This window comes from Scylla paramamosain, chromosome 3 (assembly GCF_035594125.1).
Source record: "Scylla paramamosain isolate STU-SP2022 chromosome 3, ASM3559412v1, whole genome shotgun sequence".
Lineage (NCBI taxonomy): Eukaryota > Metazoa > Arthropoda > Malacostraca > Decapoda > Portunidae > Scylla > Scylla paramamosain.
The window spans coordinates 134,787-157,500 of NC_087153.1; the positions used below are offsets into that span (position 1 = coordinate 134,787).

General features: G+C 39.1%; 2 protein-coding genes across 5 annotated transcripts in view; one reads left to right on the top strand and one right to left on the bottom strand.

The window, feature by feature from the left end:
- Positions 1-906: 906 nt before the first annotated feature.
- On the bottom strand, positions 907-8,905 carry LOC135088940 (uncharacterized). Of its 3 annotated transcripts, none has more exons than XM_063984031.1 (8): positions 8,706-8,905; positions 6,135-6,289; positions 4,786-4,960; positions 3,813-4,045; positions 2,807-2,918; positions 2,289-2,612; positions 1,662-1,928; positions 907-1,159 (listed from the first exon to the last, which is right to left on the bottom strand). In XM_063984031.1, exons 2-8 carry the CDS (start codon positions 6,287-6,289, stop codon positions 986-988), a joined length of 1,440 nt encoding a protein of 479 aa, XP_063840101.1. In that variant the 5' UTR covers positions 8,706-8,905; the 3' UTR covers positions 907-985. The 3 variants fall into 3 exon arrangements, with proteins under 3 accessions (XP_063840101.1, XP_063840086.1, XP_063840096.1); XM_063984016.1 differs by lacking the exon at positions 8,706-8,905 and adding an exon at positions 6,671-6,831; XM_063984026.1 differs by lacking the exon at positions 8,706-8,905 and adding an exon at positions 6,551-6,687.
- A 3,789-nt stretch (positions 8,906-12,694) lies between these two features.
- The window catches only part of LOC135088955 (rab11 family-interacting protein 1-like), a 64,693-nt gene continuing 54,673 nt past the window's right edge, over positions 12,695-22,714 (top strand). The window contains exons 1-2 of one of the 2 annotated variants that reach the window (XM_063984048.1): positions 12,695-12,854; positions 20,880-20,918. In XM_063984048.1, coding sequence (XP_063840118.1) covers positions 12,824-12,854; positions 20,880-20,918 — 70 coding nt within the window. In that variant the 5' untranslated portion in view covers positions 12,695-12,823. The remainder of the gene's footprint in view (positions 12,855-20,879; positions 20,919-22,714) is intronic. The other variant, XM_063984049.1, reaches the window with a different exon arrangement.

The following is a 22,714-nucleotide window of genomic DNA, read 5'->3' on the forward strand; positions in this document are numbered from 1 at the left end:
TGTGGCACCTCCCCCCACCATCCCAGAGGTCGACGAGACAATTAAATAATATGTACATTTTAGCTGGATGTTTAACCCCTTCAATACGATGAGGCCTACATAGGTGTCATGAAGCACCAATGGAAAACAATGATGCCTAAATAGGCATCATGGTTGGATTCTATTTTGGTTCTTGTTGAGGGATCACGTATCATGTCTTGAAAGACTCCATATTATGTCTGAGGTTCCACTGCTCCTCTCACCCTCCCTGTTCCCACCTGTTACTCCATGCTCCACCATCTATCCAGAATGAGGAAGTCTCATTGGCAGAGCCTTACATCAGTTTCCCCTATATGGTCTTTCCCTTATCTTCCATATCCTCCTATCCTTCTCTTTATCCTATACCCCCTCCATCCAGGAGGGAAGACTATAAGTGGGGATACAGTTCTCCCCTTCCCTTGTTCATTCCTTGCCCTATTACCCTTCTCCCTACATTCTCTCACTCTCTCTACCCAGGAAGGGGGAGACAGTTCAGGGGGTACAGTTCCCCCTCTCCTCCCTGGTTCATTCCTTTCCCTCATATATATATATATATATATATATATATATATATATATATATATATATATATATATATATATATATATATATATATATATATATATATATATATATATATATATATATATATATATATATATATATATATATATATATATATATATATATATATATATATATATATATATATATATATATATATATATATATATATATATATATATATATATATATACACACACACACACACACACACACACACACACACACACATATATATATATATATACATATATATATATATATATATATATATATATATATATATATATATATATATATATATATATATATATATATATATATATATATATATATATATACACACACACACACACACACACACACACACACACAGAGAGAGAGAGAGCAAAGTGGTTAAGTTTCAATTATCTGCCTTATGCATATCTTGGTACTGCAGGTCCACTTGGTCTGTCTGGCTTTCCACCTTAAGAAACTTTTCCCACATTATTGGATACTGTGGACGAATATTCTCTGCTGCCACTTCCCCCTTTTGAACTTCTTCTGCCATCCACAAAATGAAGAATTTTGCAAGTGTCTGAAAATAAAAATAAAGCTATGATCAACTGCTTGCACATTCCAAGTTCAGGATGAATATCAACTGTGTCAGGCTTGTGAAGGTATTTCAGTAGTACCTTCATTTCTTAATATTGACACAACAGCATGACAAAACATAAGTACCATCACAGATCTTTCCATGTCAGAATATGAAAAGGTAAGATTAGTTCTTCATAAGACAGTAGAGGACTCCTAACAATCATATAACAAAGTAACAGCTTTAGAATATTGCTTCATGGTCATTGTGAAATACAATAAAAAAAAAAAAAAATTTGTCTGACTTTTTTTTCAAATGAGCAATTAATTTATCTAACTTCATAAGACTTTTTGTTGTTACTTAATTGCGAGGAACTTCCAAGGATAACATCATTTTAAAGATACATATAACAGTATAAAATCTTATCCGTGACTGAAATAAAATTACTGTGCAGTAGACAGTTTTGGTCTTTCAAGATCAAAATAATGAAAGCACCCTTTCCTACCTTCCACTTCTTCAAAAAAGTGCTGGAGAACAATAGCCAATTCTGTATCTCATCAAATCTCTTGTGGCAAGAGCTGATGCATTCATCTATGTTCTGCTGCTGTCGCCGACGAGAAGTGTGGAAGCTATACACCACTTTCTCCCTCAGTGCTCGCAGCATTATATACCACACAGTCTTGGCTTTAACTAGCCCAATCGTCTCTTCATCCTCACTAAGGAAATAGAGTACTTCTCCTTCTTCATGGTAACCATGTTTCCCATTCCGGATCTGTTTGGGTAAAAATGTGTTAGAGTGAATAAACTACCTTATGTACATCAAACCCTTTCCTGCAATCTTTGCTGCCTTCAGAAAAACACAGAAAGCTGAATGCTACTTTAAATATTCTCTTTATTCCCATCTACAGTCTTTGTTACCTGCATAGAAAGCTTTTTTCATCATGCTATTTAGAATGACTTTGTATAAAGTGACAACTGCAGGAAGAAATCAACAGCTATAATGAAAGAACTCAAGTAAAACATGAACAAGTTATTTATCTATATACTAGCCCAGTATTTCCATAAAGTTAGGTAGCTGATACAAATTCTAAAATCCTTATAATTAGACCAGAAGTAAGTAATTGAGACAAACCTCTTCTCTATATCTCTGCACATCCTCTACTGGGATGACTGTGTAGCCTGGGACGGTGAGGCCAAGGCCCGAGAGAAGATCTAGGGTGTGGTGGGGAGGAAGAGCAATAAGACTTCTCCAGCTTTCATCACCAGCTGGGGGTGTGAAGCCTATCACATAGAGAAGTGGTCTTTCCAGATTGCTGAGGTTCATTATATGCTGGTTCTCAGGCTGAAGAAGCTCACAAATGGCTGTGCATTTGGTGAGGTCAAGGAATTTCAGCAAAAACATAAAATGTTTCTCTTCTAGCGCATGAAGAGTATCCCATACACATCTAGCCACAACCTGTCAGGAAGAAGATTTATTTACTATCAAAGCCAACAACTTTGCACTTAAAACCTGAAATATATAAATAACAAAAAGGTTCTTTGAAAGACTCAAAACATCTTAATTTGTGAAAACTGAAAGGGATAAGCAGATATATGGATTTTTACCACAAAAAAAAAAAAAAAAAAAAAAAAAAAAAAAAAAAATCTTACCTTGGCAACAGTGAACCGGTCCCCAGTATATTTATCAATGTCCTCCTTCTCTTTGATAATCATGTGAACATTCTTGCTCCCAGTTATGATGTAAAACTTTCCATCTATCTCTCTAGAAAAGAAGAAACAATGCTTAATTCTACATTATCCATAGGCAGAAATTTTGTTTACAAGGCAGCCTTATCTTAATAGCTACATATCTAATGAAAATGTGATCTATCCTGGTATGGACAAAAATTGTATCCATAGTGATATCCATTAGGGTCTTTTTATGAAATGAAAGTGTGCTGCAGTCCAAAGTTATTTTTTTTCCTTGGCAGTTTCACTTTTCAATCTTTCTTTGCAGGTGTGGCTGCAGTGCTATCAACCTACATTCCAGCACAACTTTCTCTTAAAAGCAAGTAGCCAAAATTACCTGTCTACAGATATACATTTACATTCACAACCACATTCATAAGCATTCACTGACACCTCAGCATTTAGGCCTCAAGAGGAGGACTGATTTTCATCACTCATAATGCATGAAAGTCAGTTGTGCACCATATTCAGGGTCCAACAGCAAAGCTGCTTTACAACTACTGCATCATGAGATCCACTGTCTTTCCCAACCTGACCTGTTTAGATCAACTGACCAATTACAAGACAACCACCTATCAAGGTGCTTGAGACTGTCCATTCATTTATCCACAACAGCACTCTATTCATCCCTATCATGTACAGCCAGTTTTCCTTGCTCCATAAACATCCATCTTCTGTAGTTATCATCATCAGCAAATATGAATTCACTGCAGGACTTCTATTTTTTAAAGAGGGTTAACCCAGGTACCATACTAAGCTAGCTCAGGATGTTCTGGTGAGGAGCTGCAGTGGGAAAGGGCACAAACTGACTCCACCCAGCATGGGATATGAATCTGAGTATGGGGCAAATATTCCAGCTCTGGCATTCATAAACCAAGTAATGGAGGAAAAAGAAAAAGAGACAGAGAGGGAGGAAATAAAAGCCTACCTTGCACTGAAGTGTGCTGCTTCCCCATTGATCTTTTTCATGCAGACAACCTGTTTGGCCTTCTCTTGATCCTTGAGAAAATACTTTTTCCATTCATTGCTTTCTGGTTGCTGAATGTCATCTTCATCACCAATGTCTCCTGTGAACTTTCGATTTGCATAAATCAAAACATCTTGAATGGTCTCTTCTCCACTACCTTTCTTCAGGTCCAACAAGGTTGTGCCTCGTGGGATCTGTCCAAACATACAAGGTGGGTTTTTTAAATTTCATATCTTTCATCAATATAACTGACAAAGAAAAGTCAAATGAAACATGAATACTTAAGTAATAAGAAGTTAAAAGAAAGAAACCTTTTCTAAAGAAATAATACAGCCTTACTTTAGAAATAGGTATGTGGACATGACAATATACTTGTCTATATACTGCACTTTCACTTTGTTTGATTATATACAATAAATGCCTGCAAACTGTCATGACCTCAAGGAACATACCACTTTACCCTGGAGTCTACCTCAACCCGTAACCCAACAAATGGGGCCGGTCCCCTAAATTGTGATCAAACGGTAGTGAACCCCAACAACTCCATCACAAGAGAGAGAGAGAGAGAGAGAGAGAGAGAGAGAGAGAGAGAGAGAGAGAGAGAGAGAGAGAGAGAGAGAGAGAGAGAGAGAGAGAGAGAGAGAGAGAGAGAGAGAGAGAGAGAGAGAGAGAGAGAGAGAGAGAGAGAATTATTATTAAAAAATATAAGCCAAACTAAAAACTACAGGTTACTTTTTAAAGTTATCAGAAATGAAGGCAAGGCAGACAAAGAAAACAATGAAATACAATATAGTAAGTACCTAATGCGGGGATGGCCTAGAATAGACAGGGACAAGTAAAGAAGATTATGGGGCTTTTTAGTCCTCCAATGAAATCAGAGGATAACAATGGTGACAAAGTGCATTAATATTCCCAAGCCTAATCTCCAACTCACCTTCTGTCGAATGTCTGAGTTGTTACTGTAGATCTTGTCATCAGCATGATGCCCGCTGACCTTTATATCATGAATGACACCTTCATAGCCCTCAGGAAGGATGTCTTTAGGAACATTTGAACTGGATACCTTCAATAATTTCTCATCAACCTTCAGTTTTGCAAAATCACTCAATCTGAAAATGTAGCAATAATAATTTTTCAGCATACCATTGATTAATAAATACAGAAAATGGAAGAAAGCAGACACAACTTAATTTTTGCTTAATATTTCTGTCATCCCAGCATGATTCAATTAATATCAACTCAAAAATGTTACAAATTCTGCAATATGCAAAGTACAGTGCAGCAATTCTAAATGCACAAAACATAAAAGGAAGGCATCTTGATCCATATTTTTACCTTGATTTAATAAAGATGTAAAGAAATACATGCATGAAAAGAGATGTTAAATAAAGTCAAATACTTGAATGAACAAGAAGGGAAAGGTGGAGTCTTCTGTTGTGGCCAGCCACTTGGGGGGCACTCCCAGAGGGAAGAAGGCATCAGAGTAGTAGATAGGTAATTTAATAAAATTTTCCATTAGGTAATTTGATATTGTTTCTACTTATTAAGTTATACCTAATGAAATATATTAGTTAAGCACCTGCCTCTTGTCACTGCATGTATGCAAGACATAATTTATTGAGTATTCTCTTAGTTCATTGTTGATTTCTATTATCTATTAATCCAGATGAAATGAAAATAGGTTGATGATCAAGTTTGTGAAAACAAAAGTTTAAAAGGAAAGAAGTGTCTTGAATCATTTCAAAAACTGAAGTTTCACTTAGAATGTGTTATTCCTATAACATCAAAATCTTTCCCAGGTGTAATGAAAAGCAACCATTTGGAAAATCACATCCCTCCAATTTGGAAACAAAAATACTTATGTTATAAAATTATATTGTGGTTTAAATTAATAAGACAAATAACCATTTATCAACAAAATCAGTTTTTGTTTCTTAAGCTTAGTTTGCAAATGTAAGGCATGCAACTTGTATAGTTTTACATAATATCCTGAAGTGGACCCTTATTGCTGCCAATCTTCTAATAGACAAATATCTAAAGCATTTACTAATTGTCAAATCTAACTAGCCTTTTCATTGTGGAGTTTCATTCTCCAGGACCTTATTTTCAGCATTTTTTTTTCTTAACAGTAAGCTATCCTTTTATTTTCAAGAAAAGAGAGAGAGAGAGAGAGAGAGAGAGAGAGAGAGAGAGAGAGAGAGAGAGAGAGAGAGAGAGAGAGAGAGAGAGAGAGAGAGAAGGGGGGGCAAGCAGGAGATAAGAGGATTATCAACAGCAAGTTACCCCTTGGCAGCTGTGGCGTTCTGGCGGGCAGCCTCGATCATCGTCTCCATTGCCGATGACATGGATTGGGGAAGCTGGGTTCTAGTTGGCCGTTTCTTAGACATAATGGTGTTCATGTCAGCCAAGAGCTCCTGCATTGTTTCCCCGCCCTTCATCTGTTAATTCAGTAAACAATAGCGTAAGTCTAACTTCGATGTGTGGCAGACAAAGCGACAACGGACAATCACAGGAAGCTAAAATTTATCCATTCCGACCTGAGCACAGCACTACTTTATTCTACATCACTACGTATGTTGTGTTCCACATCCTCCTGACACATGGTAATGCGCTCTGCTGTACGATGTAATAATTGCAATGTTAGTTCTGGTTGCTATAACAATTAATGTAGCGTTCATAATGATTACTGCGATCCTTACCGACGTCACTATTATCTCGCACTAACGGAGTCAAGTACGGACTAGTAGTACTGCACACACACACACACACACATACACACACATGGTGCGTGGTATTATATCACACTGAAAACACTTTACCCGTGGTGGAAGTCTTCCAAGATGTTTGCGCTTAGATGGTTCTGCTAAACGAAGGGTAACCATTTTCTTTTTTTTTTCTGGCAACACCACAGAAACAAAATTAATAACCCTGAACTGATAGCGTCTCGCCCAGAGTGAGGAGACTGTAGACGGAAGCTGACCTTTATACGCAGTGAAAACGTAGCTGCTTTTATTACGTAATTTTATAGATACGTATAGTGCTATTTCCCTGCTGACGTGATACTATACGTATCGTGTCGTCTCGTAGTATTTCTTCAAATTGTCATAAGTAATGTCTGCACTTTCTTTGGTAAAGGCTCAGTAATGAATCATGGTTGATTTACCAGAAGAAAAAAAAAAAAACACTACTGTGCTGAAACATATTTTGTTGTACTGGAGCTCTGTGTCCAGAACAATGCATGACAGACTTCATGCCTTCTTCTCATACCTATTTATATACTTTTCTCATGATTCTCGTTTTAGTTAACAATGTTTTGTGACATTTTATGCTAACGAAATGGTGCAATTGTCTGCTAGAATGATATAATGATGCAAGAGAGATTTCATTTATATGTGCCAGGAGTCCTCTCTCTCTCTCTCTCTCTCTCTCTCTCTCTCTCTCTCTCTCTCATTTGGAAGAAACTGATCTGAGATGGGTTAATTTGAAGTGAGTAGATATGGGAATTGATCTGAAAGGAGCTAAATATCCATGTGAGGATGGAGATACCTGTGTCATACACGAGTAACAGAAAGATCGGAAGAGAACATAGCGGACCAAGAAACAAACCGAAGGCATTTTGAGAGAGAGAGAGAGAGAGAGAGAGAGAGAGAGAGAGAGAGAGAGAGAGAGAGAGAGAGAGAGAGAGAGAAGACAGACGCAGGACACGTCATGCGTCGCCCAGGTAATAATAGGTAAGAACGGTAGCATAAAAATAGTAAACGAAGGTAGGTATGGTTAACACAGGCGAGTATGTGGATGGAAAGACAAGATAATACATATTCCCAGCTGACCAGCAGACGACATTACGTGAATTTATTACACGTAAGGCAGAAGCATAAAAAAAAAATTAAATAAATAAATAAATAAAAAAAAACGTCCATTTCATGTTTTTTTTTCGAAATGACGAAATGATTATAAATATAGAATTACATTAAAAATAAAGAAGAAAAGAAAAAAGAAAACCTAGGAAGCAAGATATGTATATATATATATACTCGTATATATATATATATATATATATATATATATATATATATATATATATATATATATATATATATATATATATATATATATATATATATATATATATATATATATATATATATATATATATATATATATATATATATATATATATATATATATATATATATATATATATATATATATATATATATATATATATATATATATATATATATATATATATATATATATATATATATATATATATATATATATATATATATATATATATATATATATATCGCTTCAGTATCGCTTTCAGATGATGCTAATGATAATTAGGCTGCACCTCTACTACTTTAAAAATCTTTAATTGAAGCTCTAGTGGTTTTAATGGGTATTTTTATATGATTCTACTGACAGATTAACGATTTGTATATCATGAACAGAAGTACTTTTGAGAACCCAGCAAATCGTCTCTGGCCTTTGATAATAGTGGTGTTCACAAGGTCTGTATAACTATAAATGACATACGTTTGTGAACAACGAATCTCCACCGGAACACACACACACACACACACACATACACTCAGACGGATGGAAGCATCTCTCTCTCTCTCTCTCTCTCTCTCTCTCTCTCTCTCTCTCTCTCTCTCTCTAAGGGTGACAAAAATAAAAATATCTAACATTTTTCGCCCAATTATTCTTATTTTTTCTTTTTTCTTTATCTTACAAAGGGACTGAACCAGAGAGAGAGAGAGAGAGAGAGAGAGAGAGAGAGAGAGAGAGAGAGAGAGAGAGAGAGAGAGAGTCTCTTGAACAACTCAAACTATGAAAGAAACTCACCTCCCCACTTGTATTGTCCACTTATCTTTCTCCAAAGAAATATTGCCTCACTCAGTTTTCAATATGCGGGGCATGTCTGACTGGATCTTGTTCACCACTGTCACCGGTGTAGCGTCAAACACGGAATGTTTTTTTTTGTAAAATCTGGAAACAAAAAAAGGATCTGCACAAGCGTGGGATATTGCTCCCGGCAGATATCGTACTGCATCAAGTCCCACCTCCCGCTGTAGCTTCAAACACAACAGTGTTTGTGCTCAAATCTTCCCGAGATGAAATTCAAATTTCTCCCGGTTGACGCCACTACGCATGCGCACCATATCGAGGCTTCAGGATCAAAACATCACCCAAGTATTTTATACATTTTTACGTATTATCAACTATTTGAGGTTTTATTAACAAATCACTATTGCTTCACTGTATGTGGATATGTTAGAATTGGAATGTGGCAAGTAAACAAGAGCAGTGAGTGATAACTCTTCTCCCTGTGCAAGTGTCAAGTCCTACCACCATATTATGTATTTTACGCATTATCAACATCGTTATGGAGTTTTATTGACAAAATGCTTCATTGTGGAATATTTTAAGATAGGAATGCAGCAGGTAAACAAGAGTAGTGAGTGATAACAGCACCAAAATCTTCTCCCTTTACGTGTGTCAAGTCCTACCACAAGCCGTCCTACTACAACATATATATATATATATATATATATATATATATATATATATATATATATATATATATATATATATATATATATATATATATATATATATATATATATATATATATATATATATATATATATCGGAGCCGCCGTGGTACAGTAGTACCACGTGTATCATGGCCAGCCAGTCCTTCGTCCACCTCTCAAGGGAATTTCACACCCACCTCCAGTTCTTACCTCAGATAAGTACAGCCTGCATGTAGTATCAAGAGATCAGTTCCAGTTCAGTCCCAGTCAGAGACACAATCAGTCACCCAATCACGAGCAGTCAGTCTTGTTCTCCCACTCAGTTCCGCTCCATCACTGTCAGCCATGAGAGACGCTGCTCAGTTATAAATCATATAATTTCAGAGAGAGAGAGAGAGAGAGAGAGAGGAGAGAGAGAGGGAGAGAGAGAGAGAGAGAGTACAATCTCTCATTACAACCGTCTCGAATCCAGTGTGTACAAATCAGTTACACATCATTAACTCAAGAACTCTCGCCATCGTGTCTTTTATTCGCACATTATATAACAAGCTAATTCCCCACAACCTCCAAGCTACCAGAAGCATTGTCTCACTCCGCTACCAAACACTCCAAGCATCTTCATCGACTGGGGAAATAACAAGCATCATCAATCATCAGCTCCAGAACAACAGAGTTGACTAATCAACTCAGAAACAGTGGTGGCGCACACAACTACATTAAATGGTGGCAAACATCTTTGATACAAGTAGTCATTATCTCATCTAAAACAGTGGTAGCAAAAAGTTCATCATTCTTGATATATATATATATATATATATATATATATATATATATATATATATATATATATATATATATATATATATATATATATATATATATATATATATATATACACACACACACACACACACACACACACACACACACACACACACACATCTCTCTCTCTCTCTCTCTCTCTCTCTCTCTCTTCTCTCTCTCTCTCTCTCTCTCTCTCTATATATATATATATTTTTTTTTTTTTTTTATGTAGGAAGGATACTGGCCAAGGGCAACAAAAATCTAATAAAAAAAAAAATGCCCACTAAAATGCCAGTCCCATAAAGGGGTCAAAGCAGTGGTCAAAAATTGGTGGATAAGTGTCTTGAAACCTCCCTCTTGAAGGAATTCAAGTCATAGGAAGGTGGAAATACAGAAGTAGGCAGGGAGTTCCAGAGTTTACCAGAGAAAGGGATGAATGATTGAGAATACTGGGTTAACTCTTGCGTTAGAGAGGTGGACAGAATAGGGGTGAGAGAAAGAAGAAAGTCTTGTGCAGCGACGCCGCGGAATAAGGGGAGGCATGCAGTTAGCAAGATCAAAAGAGCAGTTAGCATGAAAATAGCGGTAGAAGACAGCTAGATATGCAACATTGCGGCGGTGAGAGAGAGGCTGAAGACAGTCAGTTAGAGGAGAGGAGTTGATGAGACGAAAAGCTTTTGATTCTACCCTGTCTAGAAGAGCAGTATGAGTGGAACCCCCCCCCAGACATGTGAAGCATACTCCATACATGGACGGATAAGGCCCTTGTACAGAGTTAGCAGCTGGGGGGGTGAGAAAAACTGGTGGAGACGTCTCAGAACCCCTAACTTCATAGAAGCTGTTTTAGCTAGAGATGAGATGTGAAGTTTCCAGTTCAGATTATAAGTAAAGGACAGACCGAGGATGTTCAGTGTAGAAGAGGGGGACAGCTGAGTGTCATTGAAGAAGAGGGGATAGTTGTCTGGAAGGTTGTGTCGAGTTGATAGATGGAGGAATTGAGTTTTTGAGGCATTGAACAATACCAAGTTTGCTCTGCCCCAATCAGAAATTTTAGAAAGATCAGAAGTCAGGCGTTCTGTGGCTTCCCTGCGTGATATGTTTACCTCCTGAAGGGTTGGACGTCTATGAAAAGACGTGGAAAAGTGCAGGGTGGTATCATCAGCGTAGGAGTGGATAGGACAAGAAGTTTGGTTTAGAAGATCATTAATGAATAATAAGAAGAGAGTGGGGTGAAAGGACAGAACCCTGAGGAACACCACTGTTAATAGATTTAGGAGAAGAACAGTGACCGTCTACCACAGCAGCAATAGAACGGTCAGAAAGGAAACTTGAGATGAAGTTACAGAGAGAAGGATAGAAACCGTAAGAGGGTAGTTTGGAAATCAAAGCTTTGTGCCAGGACTCTATCAAAGGCTTTTGATATGTCCAAGGCAACAGCAAAAGTTTCACCAAAATCTCTAAAAGAGGATGACCAAGACTCAGTAAGGAAAGCCAGAAGATCACCAGTAGAGCGGCCTTGACGGAACCCATACTGACGATCAGATAGAAGGTTGTGAAGTGATAGATGTTTAAGAATCTTCCTGTTGAGGATAGATTCAAGAACTTTAGATAAGCATATATATATATATATATATATATATATATATATATTATATATATATAATATATATATATATATATATATATATATATATATATATATATATATATTATAGTAATAAACGGGAGCTTTTTGCTATGTGTTTTGATATTTTAAATCAAGTAATTTTGTTTGAGAACCGAATTATGGTACCGCAACCGAAGGAATAATGAGTTAAAAATTTTGTTCGAAAGCCGATTTGTTCGAAAAGGGAGGCATTTGTTAACGAGGTATATATATATCTTTATCGTACCCATTCATTGCTTAGTTGTAAAGTTACTGTAAACTACTTATAATAAATCCACGTATGAGAGTATGAGAAAAAAAATGGTGCTAATGAACTAAATAAGTGTAGTGTGGAATTGAGAAAATATTACATGAGAGAAAGTTTGGAAGTAATGTGAATGGCGGTGTTTGGCATTTAGCGATGTGTAGGAGAAGGGGTGAGCTCTCAGGTTTGCCGTTTTCAGTCTGGCAATAGCCGCCGGAGGGTGGAGTGGTGCCAGGCGGTGGACTGAATTCGACAGATAATTTCCAAGTGATTTGTAGTGGTGTCATATTTTTTTTCTGTGCAAGGCAAGATGTGGCAGCCTACGCACGTCCAGGGTCACAGGTAAATAGAACTTTAGTGCCAACCAGGTGTTTGTAGGGCAGTGGGTAGGGAATTAGTACAGGTGAGGTAGTGATGGTGGTGGTGGGATTTACCTGAGCCAGCCAGGTGGTGGGTCTGCCTTTCTTACTTATGTTTGTTGTTAAATTTCTTCAGTTTGCCATCCCGTGTTTTTTTTTTTATATATATATATATATTTACAGCTTGACTTGGTAGGAGGAAAAGGATAGCAGGACGAGTAGTCTACTGCCTAAAGCAACAATAACAATAACAACAAACAACTACTACTACTACTACTACTACTACTACTACTACTACTACTACTACTACTACTACTACTATACCTACTGCTACTCTACTATTGGTGCTGCTGATGCTGTTACTTTTATTATATAATGCAAATGGTTAGTGTACAGACACTTTACTGAGAGAGAGAGAGAGAGAGAGAGAGGAGAGAGAGAGAGAGAGAGAGAGAGAATGTTGCTATATTAGGTGTATGACACAAAATAATATAGGCAAGTGGATATGCCGGAAATTTTGTTACTATTTATTATCTTCATGAACAGCAGGTCAAAGACCAAGGTCCATTAGAATAACATGAACTAGAGGAAAAACATCATCGGAACTTCGATTGCCCCAATTAACTGTTGCCTGTTTGAATTTGTAAATACGAAGATAATAGTAATAATAAGTGGCACGAGTTTCTCTCTCTCTCTCTCTCTCTCCCTCTCTCTCTCTCCTCTCCTCTCTCTCTCTCTCCTCTCCTCTCTCTCTCTCTCTCTCTCTCTCTCGGACGTGCGCTACTCATAGAGAGAGAGAGAGAGAGAGAGAGAGAGAGAGAGGAGAGAGAGAGAGAGAGAGAGAGAGAGAGAGAGAGAGAGAGAGAGAGAGAGAGGATCTTGGGAATAGGAAGTAATGAAAATAGGGAGGTTTAGAAGCCTCCTTAAACCTTCCTGATATATCCTCTCATCATAGAACCACCACGTGTGCAATATCAACCGCGTCGAAGGTGTCTTTTGTTGGGCAGCTGAAGAACACGGCAGTCTCGTTATTCGTAAATGCCGTGGGCCTGCAGAGGAAGTAGTGTCAAAGGCCTCGGAGATGATTAACCTGGAATCCTTGCTCAAAGTATCACTTGAATCATGAAAACACCTTTGAGGGACTCAGTAACTTGCACTATTTTATTGTTTAAAGTATGTTGAAAGTTCTCGAGACAAAACGTCGAAACATGTTAGAATATGATCCTTATAATAATAACAGCTCGGCTTGTCATTTACCATCACCACCACCACCCACAAACAACAGCTCCTCCTCCTCCTCTATCCTAATAGGTACTTCTTGGTGATGTTCTTGCATTTAGTTTTATTACAGTTTCACATAATACAGTAAAATACACTTTGCTGTAATTATCCTCAAGTTCTAGATGCTTGTATTTGGAGTATTTCATGCCTCAACTTCACCTCTCGTCGCATGTCGGTAATAAGAACGGGAAAGAAACAGTAAATTTACCTTGCGTTTATACAATTTTGTCGGTGTTGGAGGGGCAGACGTATAGTGTTATTGGTTCTTTATTAGGGGAAGCGCACCCCGGGAAGAGAGAGAGAGAGAGAGAGAGAGAGAGAGAGAGAGAGAGAGAGAGAGAGAGGAGGAGAGAGAGAGAGAGAGAGACTATGCATGTCAGATTAAGTTCCGAAATGTTATGATCTTGTACATCTGGACAGAGGCTTTTGTCGTATGAAGACTGAAAGACGGAGCACGGCTGACTCGTGCAGGTAGCGGCAATACCGGAGCTTATCAGACGGTAATAGTTATGGTTACTGATATGAAATGAAACACGTCTCTACATTCATATGAGAAATAATGATATATTTCAGTAATTACTCGTTCATGGAACTCTGCAGATGTAATATATATATATATATATATATATATATATATATATATATATATATATATATATATATATATATATATATATATATATATATATATATATATATATATATATATTCCTTTTAGTAAAACATAACCCATGTTAAATGCCATTGATACCACGGAAACCATCTTGAAAATTCACTAACTTCACCCTAAACCTCCTCAAACTTGTTGAGATAGACGCCCATAGGTTTGAGAAGGCGATCCCTCAGTTGCGTCTACTGTTGTATTGCCTCTCAGCTCATGTATCATTTTAAATATCTGCACTGTAAACACACTATTCTTTATCTATGTTACCGTTGTCTGTTTGGTGTTTAGCTCTTTGTGTTTGAAGAAAGGATTGTGTGCATTACATTAATCCTCCTCCTCCTGCTTCTAATAGTAATGATAATGGTAACAACAAAAAGAACAACAGTCGTAATAAAAAGGAAGGGCACAATTGACAAACTAACAGTCACGTGGATGTGGATGCAGAGGCTTATCCACCCAGCCGCCCTTCCACTCCTCCCTCCAGCCATCCACCTTTATAGTACTCGTACAACAAGGGCCCCATCGCTTGCATTGTTCGCCGTGCCATCCTGCCGCGGAGGTCGAATTGTTTGCTCCACCGCGTGTAACATCTCTACAACCTTGGTTCGCCGTCACGAATGTGAATTGAAGGCCAAATACGTAAATCTCTTTTTTATTACATATTGCTTCACGGTACTTTAAATTGCAGAAATGTCTATATGGTGATACAAAGTGTTGTTTATGTTGTGTGTGATAATATTTATTCGATTAAAAATGTTATACACGTACGCTATACATGACGCTAATGTAGAGCAGCTAAGCTCTATTTAAAAGGGTGAAAATATGTAGTTAGTTCACATGTTTTGATGGGTGAACTTGTTATTGTAAATTACTGAAGCTCTGCTTGAAATTATAACACACACACACACACACACACACACACACCGCATAGTGTAGGGGTTAGCACGCTCAGATCACAAACAAGAAGGCCCGGGTTCGAATCCCGGCGAGGCAAATGGGCACCATGAGAGTTAATGTGTACCCCCTGTTCACCTAGCAGCAAGTAGATACGGGATGTAACCCGAAGAGTTGTGACCTCGCTGTCCCGGTGTGTGGTGTGTAAGTGGTCTTTCAGTCCTACCCAAAGAGCTCTGAGCTCTTTCCGTAGGGTAACGGCTGGCTGGGTGACCAGCAGACGACCGTAGGTAAATCACACACACACACACACACACACACGTCTTCCTAGAGTGTTTTCCTTACTCGTGGGCGCTCGAGGCTCAGCTTCAAGCAGCGGTTGCCGGTCTGTGCTGGTGACGCATTACCACGAAAAACTCGGCCAAGGAACATGTACGCATAACACTCTTCCCTGAGCACGGCTGCTGTTGAATGAAGCACAGGAAGTGGTGGTTGTGGTGGTGGTAATTGGTGAACCACACTAGCTGAGGGAAAACTAGATGACTGTTTGCATGCCGTGTCTTTGGAAAATATGTATTGGCACATCATCATCATCATCAGAGAGAGAGAGAGAGAGAGAGAGAGAGAGAGGAGAGAGAGAGAGAGAGAGAGAGAGAGAGAGAGAGATTCCAGTGCATTTTCACCTCCGTATAGAGAGTGGACGTGCCTGGTTTAATGTAGTCTTGTCGTTCTATGTCTGTGTATGGTTGTGTGTGTCATATTCTTGATGGCGGTAAGATCTGTAGCTGAAGGTCTATTCGTGACGGTTCTACGTGAGGAGATAGCAGTGGTAGCAGAAGTAGTAGCCTCCCTTGGTGGTGCTCAGTTCCAGCAAGAGGCAAGAGGGCGGGTTTCTGAAAGGAGCCAGGGCGAGCGGCGGGTGCTTAGCCAATTATACGTAGACGTAACTGTAGACCAGCTTCAAGGTTTTTTAAAATGTAATCGAAGGGTCGAATGGTTGAGTGACGTATCTTTCTCTCTTTTCTTGTACTATTTTAGTATTCTTAATTTTCATCTGCGTATACTTAAACAAATATGTATCGTTTTAGTAGATAAATATTGAGTAAACTCAAGAGGTAAGGCTGAACAAATTTTTGATATACTAAACATATCGTCAATTAGTCCACACTTCCTATGTCGTGTAATGCACCTGCTGCTTTGAAATTATTACTAAGACGACACCACAGAGGGTAAGGGAAACCTTGTTTGATGCTCTTACATACAAGACCACCACCGCTGCCGCCAACAACAACAACAACAACAACAACAAACTACTACTATTACTACTACTACATGTGTCATTATTACCTGGTGAACGCAGTGCAACACGTTGGCAGCTGCTTTACCGGCCTGTCCCAGATAAGACAGAGAGTACAGTTTCAGCCTTGGGTGTTGGCTGGCTGTGTGGCTGGATAGCGGGTGGCAGGGGGAGCACTATGATTTGGAGCGGGCATGGAGGAGGAGGAGGAGGAGGAGGGAGGAACAGGATCAGCATAACGGTAAAGGAAGGACTTTGGGGGAGGGGGAGGCATCGTTGGCGCGTGGCCATCTGGTTCCGGTGTGTTTCGTTGTCATTTCACTGCCCTGGCTCGCGGTGTCTTGCCGGCAAACGTTGTGTCCGTCACGCTGTCTTTCAGGTCTTTTCCTTACACCGTATAATTACTGTGTGTACAGTAGAGTAGCTTGCCTTGGTGTTCCTGTCACGATTATACTCCTCCGTACATCTTTCTCATTTTTTCATAATTACACTCCTTTTTTTTATATTTTTCTCATCCATTTCCTTTCCATTATTACACTGTTTGTACATTCTTCTTCGCTTTCCTTCCTTTATTTACCATCTTCATACTTTCCTCTTATTTGTAGCTTTATCTTTTCTCTCCCTTGCCACTTTCTCCTCGGGCCTTGAGGTGACTCGGCGTGCCTTCCATCGTCACACTGCTTATTCCTTCCTCTTCCTTTCCGTTCCATTATTGCGTTTTCCTTTTATACCATTTTCCCCCTTCTTTTTCTTTCCATTATTACTGTTATAATTATGTCTTTTCCTTCTCTTCTTTCTGTCTTCACTCTTTTTATACCTTCTCTCTCCTTTCCTTTTCATTATTATATACTGTGTTCAATTCTATACCAGTAACGGGGAAAAAACACCCTTTGAAAATAGTCCACTTAGCTTAGCCGCTTCGCCTACCACTCCTGGCTGTTGTTGGTACGGTCGTGTCCCTCATCTTGATTCTCGATGGGCTCCTCTGTTTGCTGTTGTTGTGCGGGGTCATTCACCGATCTTGTTTATGAGTTGGAAGTTCCATATGTACTAGACTCGTTCTGTAGACTTTCGAGCACCGCAAAAACTGGGTCAAGTAACGCAGTAGTGGGCTGAATAGTAAGTGAAACTGATCCTGCTCACTACCTACTCATCTTGACTATCTTGACCCAACTCTTATGTTGTACGAGTGTTTAGTATATTGTGCGGACGCTCTCTCTCTCTCTCTCTCTCTCTCTCTCTCTCTCTCTCTCTCTCTCTCTCTCTCTCTCTCTCTCTCTCTCTCTCTCTCTCTAAATTCCCCACTCCACCCCCAACCTTTTACTTCTCCTCCTCCTCCTCCTCCTCCTCCTCCTCCTCCTCCTCCTCCTCCTCCTCCTCCTCCTCCTCCTCCTCCTCCTCCTCCTCCTCCTCCTCCTCCTCCTCCTACTTTCTCTCTAGTTTGCTACAGTAGCCTTCTGAATCTGAACTGTCGTGGAGGAAGGAATGGAGAGAAGAAAAGGAGGAAGCAAGGAGGGGGAAGGATTGAATGGATTGATGCACACATACGTAATAAAAAAAAAAAAAAAAGACGGGTTTGGTTGGCATGTACACGTTGCATATATTTGGAGATGGGAAGTAAAATATATGATGATTTTAGAAGAAGAAAAAAAAAGAGAGGAGGAGGAATAAGGGAACGAAAGGAAATGAAACGAGGAAGAAAAGAAGAAAGATGGTTAGAGGGACGATAAGGAAAATAAAAAGAAGGAAAAGTAAGAAAGTATAGATGATTTAAAGACCAGAGGAAAACGAGAAAGATGTAGGTAGTCCATATTATAATTATGGTCCGTGGGTGGGTGGGTGTAGATACTGTTAAGGTGGGGGTGGGTAGAGTTTGCTACTCCTCCTCCTCCTCCTCCTCCTCCTCCTCCTCCTCCTCCTCCTCCTCCTCCTCCTCCTCCTCCTCCTCCTCCTCCTCCTCCTCCTCCTCCTCCTTCTCCGCCTCCTTCACGACCGGTCAAGGTTAGCAGGCGAAAGTGGGTGTGCAAGGTGGCAGGACCTGTGTGTGTGTGTGTGTGTGACAGCGACAGCAGATTTCTTCCATTTTGCGGTGAACTATAAAACTCTCTCTCTCTCTCTCTCTCTCTCTCTCTCTCTCTCTCTCTCTCTCTCTCTCTCTCTCTCTCTCTGTGTGTGTGTGTGTGTGTGTGTGTGTGTGTGTGTGTGTGTGTGTGTGTGTGTGTGTGTGTGTGTGTGTGTGTGTCATAATTCACTTCTCTCCTACACCATTTTTTTTTTCCTAATCTTTACATGCCCTTCCTCCCTCTTTCTTTCCCTTTCCTGTTTGCTTTATTCTTGCTTTATTTATTGTTTTATCCCTCACTCACTCCTTTATTCTTGCTTTATTTATTGTTTTATCCCTCACTCACCCCTTTCTCACCCCTTTCTCCTCCACACCCATTTCCCGTCAATTTCTCTACACCTCCCAAGCCACCTTCCATTTCCTCTCTGCTTCACCTTATCATTCTTCCCAGTTCACTCTCCTAGGCTTCTCAATTCTCCCAATCTTCTTTCCTCCTTTCAGTCGTCCTTCCACCCACTCACTTGTAATCCTTATCCCTTCAGCCTTTTCCTTCTGTCCTCCCTACTCTCCTCTTTCGCTCCGCCTTACGGGACTGACATAACAGGTTCTCATCACACCCCCTACCAGGAGGGACGTAAGGGAGGGAGGGACAAGGCTGGTTTTAAAATTGGAAAGGCGAATTGCAGTGTTATCTAAAATTATAAGGAAATGTGATCTTTTATTCTATTTATTTGTTAATTCAGTTTTTGTAGTTGTTGTAGTGGTAGTGGTGATGGTGGTGGTTGTCGTGGTCGTATTATTATTATTATTATTATTATTATTATTATTATTATTATTATTATTATTATTATTGTTATTATTATTATTATTATTATTATTATTATTATTATTAGTTGTTGTAGTGGTGGTAGAAAATATTGTTATTGTTGTTGTTGCCGCTGCTGTTGACTGTTTAGATGTGGGCTTCTGTACCTAAGTCAATTAGGGTTAAGGTAGGTCAAGTTAGATTCAAGTTCTTTGAGGTAAGGTAGATCAGGTTAGGATCAAATTCTTGTTGGAAAGGTTAATGTTGTGTCAAGCAGACACATTTCCAGGCATCTTTCGGTGTTTCGTTGCCATTTGATGCGTGATAGCAACACGTCTTGATAGCAAGGCGGGAGTCGCTCAGTTCTGTTGCCAGCACTGCCATCCTTACATGTCAGAGCTGCCAACGCCATGCAGACTGCTGAATGAACTGCAGATTTCAGTGGAATGAAAACAAATGGCAAAGCTTGGATGATCAAGAGATGCCACCGCGTTTCTACGTGATATGTTTAAGAAAAAAAAATGTGCTTGTGAAATACCACAGACTAAATTAATAGCCTCAGTGTCTTATGGTACTAGTGTCCGAAGCTGCATTACACCTTCGGATCTTACAAACTCAGTCACCTGACCAGTCTGTTGTACATGTATACCCTTTCTTTGAAATATATTGTGCCAAAATACAAACTATGGCCAATCGCTGCAAGACAACGTTTTGCTTCGCTGCTTGTTTTGGCAGCGGAAAGATGCCAGAGGAAGATGCTCCACATGCCCGCTCTGCCACCACGACCTGCACCATCGGCTCGGCAGTGAGATGCTGTCACTTGTGTGACGCGGGGGTTACAGTATAGAGGAGATCAGGTTAGGTTAAATTTGTTGAAAATTGGACGTGATTTTGCTTGGTTAGAAAGTCCATACCTCCTTGACAATGATATTATTATTATTATTATTATTATTATTATTATTATTATTATTATTATTATTATTATTTATTATGATCATTATTATTATCACTATTCTATTATTAAGTGTTGTTACTTTTGGGCGTTGTTTATTCTGCAGTTTGTGCGGTATTAATACTTATTTGAATATCATTGTAAGGACGAATGCATTGTTCTCTTTCACCGTAGCAGTAACAATAATTAAGTACCTAATTATCAACATCATTACTTTTCCTCATCATTGCTTCTATAGTATTTCATGTCAAAAACCTAATCAAGTATATAGGTATTACAAATATTTTTGTTATTAATGTCATCATTTTTTTTTATTAACATCTTTAATGTCTTTGTCTATTTTTTCGGCCTTTATAGTAACGCTTGCATGGCTCCTCTTGTTTTGTTTTTAACGTGTCTACATCCACCAATTTATTTGTATGAAAGTTAATGGTATATTTTTCTCTTTTTTCAGTTCAAAGAGCGAGGAATCTAAACTTCAAAGGCAAGAATGGTACGTATTGAGTGTGTGTGTGTGTGTGTGTGTGTGTGTGTGTGTGTGTTTATTTGTATCACGGTAAACAACAGTGCTTTTGTTGTGGTTAGCGGAGGATGCCTACCACTACCACTAACTCTCTCTCTCTCTCTCTCTCTCTCTCTCTCTCTCTCTCTCTCTCTCTCTCTCTCTCTCTCTCTCTCTCTCTCTCTCTCTCTCTCTCTCTCTCTCTCTCTCTCTCTCTCTCTTTCTCTCTCTGTACTTTTCACCTTCAGTTACGACCCTCTCTTTTCCTCCCTTATATCCACCCGCCTCCCCCACCACTAAACAATTTCCATACCACGGCCCTTCCTCCCCTTCATCCCCATCAGTAGCCACTACCTTCCAAAACTACCAGTAGTCCCCCCATCTCCCCACCAGTTCCATTCCACTTCCCCATCCCCTTCCCCTTCCCTTCCTACTCTTCATCTTTGTTTCTTCCACTTCATTCCACCCCTTCCTCCTCTTGTCTAGCTTCTCCTTCGCCTGTAACTGGTGGTCACTGCAACACGGGCAACCCACAACATGTTCTGGAGTCATCATTGTGGTGGTCTTTCGTCACAGTGGGGGTGATGGGGAAGGGGTCTGGTGAAGGGCTGGTTGGGTATGGGGGGTAGTAATGATGATTAAGAGTACATGTTTGTGAGTGTGCAAGAGAGAGAGAGAGAGAGAGAGAGAGAGAGAGAGAGAGAGAGAGAGAGAGAGAGAGAGAGAGAGAGAGAGAGAGAGAGAGAGAGAGCTTCTATTCTAGCATAACGTTGAACTGCGTATTATTGTTATGGTTGTTTGTGTTACTGTTTTGTGTTGAGTTATTATTACATTACTGGTTATTTAATTATATACTTCACTTTATTACTTGCCTTATCTTTTGATCTCCAAGCACGCAATGCTGATGAAATTAGAATACGCTGAAGAATGCTTTGTCGAGTGAACGGAAAGAAAAAAAGAAGGTTAATCTATCGTTTCCAATCACACCTTTCCGTTCCCCCTCCATCCCCCCCCCGCTTTCCCCAACCGCACTCCCTCAGACTGGAGATGACGGAATGACGCGAATTGCTTAATTTATGTCGTCCTTGAGTTTGTTCCGTCTTTGTGTTCACTTGCCTTCCTCACCTTGGTCATTCACTGAAGCCACAAAGGAGGAAGAGTAAGCAAATTTTTTTTTTAGTTAAACTTAGACATTCTCTAAACAAACTAAGCAATATTAAAATGATATAATTACTTCCCTTCCTTATTTTGGTCACTCACTGAAACCGCGAGGGAAGAAGAGCCATATTTTTGAGTTAAGCATTACCTCAACAAACTAGGCCGAGTGAGAACCACGGACATTAACATTAACACTAACACTAACTCGTCCTTCCCTTACTAACACTAACACTAACTCGTCCTTCCCTTTGTCACTTACTGAAACCACAAAGCAGGAAGAGAAGCCAAGATTTTAAGGTTAACTTTAAACATTGTCTAAACAAACTAAGCAAAATGAGAACTGCAAACTCTTAATAAATATGAATTACGCGATCACTTCTATTCCTTCCCTTGGTCATTCACGGAAGTCCCAAAGGAAGAAGAGAAACCAATTCTGCGCCAAACTTAAACATTTTTCAAGATAAAGTAAGCAATATTATAACTACCGACGCTGACACTAAAGAATTATTTAATCATTTACCTTTCTTCCCTTTGTCGTTCACTGAAATCGTAAAGGAGGAAGAAAAGCCGAGATTTTATCCTAAACTTAAACTTTCTCCATCCAGACTTGACAATATTAAGACTACAAA

Excerpts from the sequence above, each read along its gene's own strand:
- LOC135088940 (XM_063984016.1), bottom strand. The coding sequence starts at position 6,733 with ATGGTTACCCTTCGTTTAGCAGAACCATCTAAGCGCAAACATCTTGGA. Across the intron at positions 2,919-3,812 it reads GCAGCACACTTCAGTGCAAG|AGAGATAGATGGAAAGTTTT; the intron begins GTAGGCTTTTAT and ends CTTCTTTTCTAG. Across the intron at positions 1,160-1,661 it reads CTTTTTTGAAGAAGTGGAAG|ACACTTGCAAAATTCTTCAT; the intron begins GTAGGAAAGGGT and ends TTTTATTTTCAG.